At 30.7% G+C, this 6796-nt stretch overlaps 1 protein-coding gene across 1 annotated transcript in view; it reads right to left on the bottom strand.

Annotated features, from left to right (window-relative positions):
• Positions 1 to 6675, bottom strand: part of LOC117116577 (N-acetylglucosamine-6-phosphate deacetylase-like) — a 16860-nt gene extending 10185 nt beyond the window's left edge. The window contains exons 1-3 of the mRNA XM_033260643.1: positions 6507 to 6675; positions 2394 to 2495; positions 1708 to 1746 (exon numbers count right to left, since the gene is read on the bottom strand). Of these exons, the coding sequence (XP_033116534.1) occupies positions 1708 to 1746; positions 2394 to 2495; positions 6507 to 6612 (247 nt within the window). The 5' untranslated portion in view covers positions 6613 to 6675. The remainder of the gene's footprint in view (positions 1 to 1707; positions 1747 to 2393; positions 2496 to 6506) is intronic.
• Positions 6676 to 6796: the final 121 nt, after the last annotated feature.

The raw sequence follows: 6796 nt of genomic DNA, 5'->3' as shown, positions 1-6796 counted from the left end.
AAAAAAAAAAAAAAAAAAAAAATAATAATAATAATAATAATAATAATAATAATAATAATAATAATAATAATAATAATAATAATAATAATAATAAATAATAATAATAATAAATAACACTTTAAAATGAAGAAATAATTCGTCATTGATGTGTAAAAAAAAAAACACGATTCAGAAAATTTCATAAACTGCTGCCCGCGCCTGGTGGCGCTTCAGTCTTGGCATTGAGTTTTGCTCCTTTGCCGTTTTGGTCTAAGCCTATTGCCATTTTGGTCAAAGCCTATTGCCGTTTTGGTAGCTGACATTGCCGTTTTGGTTTTTTGCCGTTTTGTCCAGAAACCCTAATCCTGCCAGCGGTTTCAGAAGAGATAGGTAAAATTACATCGGGGCGATTAGAAGAATAAATATTTAGATACTTATAGTCAATTGTGATGTCATCACTGCAACTCCTGTTTTTTTCCTATCCCAATGACAAATTAGTACACGGTTTGCTCGATCTTTTTTAGGTTCGTATGAAAAAGGCCAATTCAATCACCATATCGTGCACCACGATAAATTCTAGATTAGTGTTTTTACACCTAGAACTACGATGCGTGTCTGTGGAAAGAGAGAGCAAACACTCAAGCATTTTTTTCTTGTATTAATCTAACCTTCGTATAATAATTTCCACATAGTGTATGATACCATTGGCGATCTGAGGAGGTCAGGGTTGTCCTGACCCCCCCCCCCCCTTTGGGCAAAAAGAAAATTAAATAAATAAATTAATAAATTAATAAACTAATTAATTAATTAAATAAATAAATAAATTCTAGACTTACCTTTGGAGAGCCCATGAGCTGAAATTGTTTTTGTTACAATGGGAAAATTGGAAGTCGGAAAAGCTCATTTCCCGCCATCTAGGAATCAAAATTTTCCCGGGGGAGGACTCTAGACCCTAAGTTTTCTTTGCAGTTCATCGATTTATGGAAAAAAGAATATGTGTGCAACTACTCAATTTTTTCTATGTATATACACACATAATAGGCCTATTTACTGTAATAAGAAGAGAAAGCGTACCTGACCGTTTGCAAGAGGGGGGAATTTTGAAGACTTTAAAGTCAATAAAAGACACCTTTAGGGAAAGCTCATTTACCGCCATCTAGGCATAAAAGTTTTCCAGGGGAGAACCCCCACACCCCCCTTTCTCTTTGGGGTTTATCGATTCATGGAAAATAGGCCTACATATGCAACTACTGTACTCAATACTTTTTATGTATGAATACACACATAATAGGTCTATTTAATGTAACAAGAATAAGAATGTTTAACTGACTGTTTTCAAGAGGTGGAAAACCTTGAATTTTGAAGAACTTAAAAGTCATTAAAAGACACCTCAGAAGTCGGGAAATCTCATTTCTTGCCATCTGAGAATCAAAACCCCCTTTTCATTTTCTTTTTTTTTGAAACATTTTGAATCCCCTCCCCCCTTATATTTGGACTTAGGATATGCAACTATTCTAATTGCTTAGTACTATATTCAAAATAAATAACATTTCAGGAAAAGTTACTTTACTTCACAAGTAGTCGATAGACCTGATGCTTTTATTTATTTACAATTAAAACAGTTATAATTTTAATTGTTCCCCATTCAAAATGTGAGTAATGTATTACAAAACATGTTAAATTCTTGTCAGTGTAATAATTAACATGAAATATACATAATAAAATTACCTGCATTCTGCCAGAATTTCACAAGATCATCTGCACCTCCTGTAGAAACATTAAGAGATTGACTTAATTCCGCTGATAAAAAATCAACCGATTTTTTATTTACTATTACTATTAAATTTTATCTTCTTATTTGTTATTTTATTTCATATTTACATAATGTGTATTATTATTCAATCCTATACTTATAATTCATCAAATAAATTTACAAATAAAACAAAGTACTAAAATGTTTTCAAGTGGAAAAAGAATGAAAAGGACCTGAAACTGTAAGGAGATTGTAAAATGGAGGCCTGAATGTAGTAAAAACCTTCAAAAAATAATACACATGACAACAAACCTAACCTAACATTTAGGATCTACTACTTAAGGAAGAATTTAAAATGCAAGTAAAGAAATAAAAAAAAAAAAAAAAAAAAATGGAGGGGGGGGGGGGGGGGGGGGGGGTTTGCAGGACAAAAATAGAACATGTACTTAACAAAAGAGGTAGAAAGATTAAAGGTAAGTTACTTTAATAATTTGTGTACTTTTATTTGTATTTATATTATTGCATATTATGCATTATTTGGAAATAAAGAATACTGAACTAAACTATAACTATGTAAGAAAGGGAAATCTACTTTTCATAGAAAATCACTATGGTATTAAAAATGAAGATACAACAATATCTGATACAGTATTCACTTTACCCATTCCATGATTGTGTATATCTATAAAACCTGGAGTAACAATATCAGCACTGTAGTGATGAGGAGCCATCTTCACCATATCTGTTTCCTGGTTAAATAACCCTGAAAAGAAATATGGTAGTAATAATAATAATAATGCGCTAGCATCTGAAATGTGGGTGGGGTGCAAAGAGAGGGGCAAAGGTAAATCCTAGGGGGAAATATGCTGGGGTGGCCAAAGGTGGGTGTGGTCGGGCGTTGCTCAAAATGTTTCGAAGGTGGTCCAGGGGGTGAAGACCCCGAAAAAAATGATAGTTTTTGGGTTTACCGTTTCAGAGGCTTAATCGGTTTTATAGATAGTTTACTAATATGCAGATAATACATACTGTATCTTTCTTTTTCTCCCCGACAAATTGTGGGGTCTTTTTTCTTTTTTTGGAGGGCAAACTGGGAAATGGCAAGAAAGTTATATGGGGGGAAACCCCCCCCCCCACCCGTGGAGACAGCACCCGTGGTGCTGCCACTGCCCACTCACAACTTTTATGCTAATAATTTTGAAATAAATAATTAGAAAACATAAGAAAATCTTTGGCTTTGATTGTTAAATTTAGGTTCTAAATGATAGTTTAAGCAGGTTAAGAAAAACAAAATACAAAATAGAATTTTATTTGATGAAGTATAGCAACCAATCAACAAAATGTTGAGAAAATAAAATCTTACAATAAAGCAAAAACCAATCAACCTTTCTTTATATAATATAATTAAAATTATAGTAAAGGCAGTTCATATTTAGCTGGTATAATGCCTATTTATCATAGTATTTTCATTGTGATAATTTCTTCTGGAAAATGTTCTCAAAAGACTATCTATGCAACTATATGATTAAAAAAAAATTGAAAAATTTTTTTGACCTCTGAAATTACGATGGAAAAAAAAGAGCCTGACTTGGGTTGTTTGTCATCACTTCAAGGGAAGCAGGTCAACTCGGCCCCATGTCAACTCGGCACCAGTCAACTCAGCCCCAAGTCAACTCGGCACCAATTAAACTCGGCCCCAAGTCAACTCAGACCTATGTCAATTCGGCCCCATGTCAACTCGGTCCCAAGTCAACTCAATCCCAATTCAACTCGGCCCCCAAGTTAACTTGACCCCAATTTAATGTATATTTACAAAATAATTACCAAAATAATATGAATGCAAAGCCAAACAATCCAAAATTAAAGTGTTTTAAATCTTGCCCTTGTTATTCTTTTTTCATTAACAATAATACTAACAGTAGCAATAATATTAAAATAATAAAAAAAGGCATAACAAAAACTATTGATAATAACGATATGAACATACTGATTTATAGGCATATCAAATATACATTATTATATATATGTATATATACTAGGCATATTTAAATATACTGAAATTCTTCTCCAATAAAGTTTTTCTAAAATACATATTGTTATATAATATTCGTTTCCTATTATATTTATATATAACATGGTTTAGATTTTACCTATTATATAATAATTTATACATATATATATAAATAAATATATATATAGGCCTATATATATTTAAATGTATATACATATATATATATATATATATATATATGTACATATATATTCATATGTATATTTAAAATGTATATTAAATTTATTATATCATCATCATTTATTTACATTTTTAATACATAAAGATGGTTTCAATTTTATCTATATCATGACATATATAGGCCTATCAAATACATATGCATTTAAATGTATATATATGTATATATATACATACAGTATATATATGTATGTATATGTGTGTGTGTGTATGTGTGTGTGTGTATGTATGTGTATATATATATAAATATGTACATATACATATATACACATACTGTACATATACGTATATGTATATACGCGTATACGTATATGCGTATACATATATACGTGTATATATACATATATACATATATATATATATATATATATATATATATACATATACATATATATATATATATACACAAGCTACACTTGTTCATATTATAGACTTACTATTGCTTTACTAACCTTTGGTTAAACAAATCACGGTATTCAATTATATATTCAGAATAATAATTAGCTACACTTAGTCCAGATTTTAGAGTTGCTATAGTTGGTCAAACTTATTGTCAAACAAATCAATCTATCTATTTAATATTCAGCATGATAATTACCTATATACATATAGTCTACAAGAGTATTTGGTTCATTTCTGTTTTGTTTTTTATTAACTGATGATGGGTTGAAGGTAACCCGAAACATGTCTGCCATTAAATTTTTTGTGTTATTTTTAAAATGCGTTGTATTTTTTGTCAACTTACGTCCATTTGGTTCTATTATCAAGGATTTCAGTTCAAGAAGATTACCAGTTTCTTTATTAAGGAAATATGAAAAGATTACTCTTCGTTTGAACAAAGCCGAATTGGATTTTAATTTTTTACATAATATATATATATATATAAAGCATAATATGAAGTCCATGTGTGTTTCGTCAATGTACAACTCAAAGGTAAAGAAAAAAAGATTGACTTGGTAGACTTGAAACACAATACATAATGTTTGTCACTCATGCTGAAGAAGGCCTGAGGACAGGCCGAAATATTCATGTGAATAATAAATTTAGTGTTTCAAGTCTACCAAGTCAATCTTTTTGTCTTTAATTTTGAGTATATATATATATATATATAATATGTATGTAATAAGTTTCGGTAAAAAACACCATAAGGTTTTACAATTTTTCAAAAGATTGACTCCGGCTTCTGCTTTGTGTTTTTTGTAAGCTTCTCCAGTTGCCTGCATTCCAGTTTTGACACTAGTATTTTGTTGGAAGTCCTCTATAATGCTGCCAAACTTACGAACAGAAACAAGGAGTAAAATAAACATAAACTTGATAAGGATAGATTTATTCATTGCTGTATTTAGGCCTGTAGCTGCAAACATGTTTCGTTGTTTATACAAACATCATCATTGCATATCAATTGTGTGTTCGGTGAAACCTAGCCTTAATAGAAGCGTTGATCAACTGCTATGTAAATCGCTTTGGGATTAACGTGTTAGGTATTGTGATCAACGTTTTGAGCATACTATGCATATTGCATTGTGATGCGTAATTTATGTTTATACGCAAAGTGTTAAGTTATAGCAGTGTACTTGGTTGTTAAGTGACGGGTTTCTCCACTTGATGTGAAGAGCTTCTTTAATTTTTAATTGGTAAGAACCTGTATTTGCCTGATTACCGTATTTTAAAGCAAGTTTTGTTACTGTGTGTTTTACAGTTCTGGTTTCTTGTTAAATGTTTGTAAACTTTTACAAACACGTGTATACAGTGTATATATACAGTAAATAGGCCTACATATATTCAAATATATATAGATATATGTAATGTATATATAATGTATATTTATATATATAATATATATATAATATATATATATATGTTGTATATATACAGTATATATATAATATAATATATAGTAGTATATTTAATGTCTATAACTCATAAAAGCATTGTCATATGTCGTTATTATTGTCATCATATCGTTATTATAATTATTAGTTATATTATACTTTTTTATATTGTTATTAATATTATTTTTATTAATGCAGTTTTAATTATTGTATGTGATGTAAATGAAGAGAAATAACAAAGGCAACGATAAAGAACACTATAATGTTGGCTTTTTTGCATTCAAATCTCTTTTAGTAAAAATTAATTAAATACACAGTAAATTGGGGTCAAGTTGACTACTTGTGGCCGAGTTGACTTGGGGCCGAATTGACTTGGGGCCGAATTGACATGGGGCCGAGTTGACTTTGGGCAGACTTGACGTCTACCTATTCGTGGAAAAGGCGTATTAGGTCTATGCCTTAAAAAAGTATTATACATGCTTTTTTGTCTTTCCTAAATTAGGTAAAATGTAAGCATAGTATACCACAATCGCTAAGTAGGCTAGGCCTAGCCTTTTATAGTACAATAGACGAATCTTGGCAGGCCTAGCCGCCGTGACACCGTTGTGACATCGTCCCACAAAACAAGCTAAGTAAGCCTAGCTAGCCCAGCTAGTCACTAGCCTAGTAGTAGTAGTAGTAGTGGGTTGTAAAAAACCTGTAATAAGTTCATCTTCAACAATAATATGTGTGGTTTCGTCCGAAGTAGCCCCTCCTGGAAGAGCAACATGTTTACAAGTTATGCATATCATATTTTCCTCCATTCTATTCTTCTGTATTATATCAGATGTGCGTTCCCTTCCTTGTTGTTGATCTTGTGTTGTAAACAAAAAATGTAAATAAAAAATATTTTTGATAGGCCTACTGTAGTACGCATAGGATTAGGAGGCCTAGTTTTTTAAATGTATATTATAATTATGTTAAAACACTGTCTATTTAAGTATTTAT

Source organism: Anneissia japonica, unplaced genomic scaffold (assembly GCF_011630105.1).
Source record: "Anneissia japonica isolate Jap-2015-1 unplaced genomic scaffold, ASM1163010v1 scaffold287964_len165734_cov163, whole genome shotgun sequence".
Classification (NCBI taxonomy): domain Eukaryota; kingdom Metazoa; phylum Echinodermata; class Crinoidea; order Comatulida; family Comatulidae; genus Anneissia; species Anneissia japonica.
The sequence above is the reverse complement of the archived record's forward strand: the minus strand, read 5'-3'. Positions and strand labels throughout refer to the sequence as shown.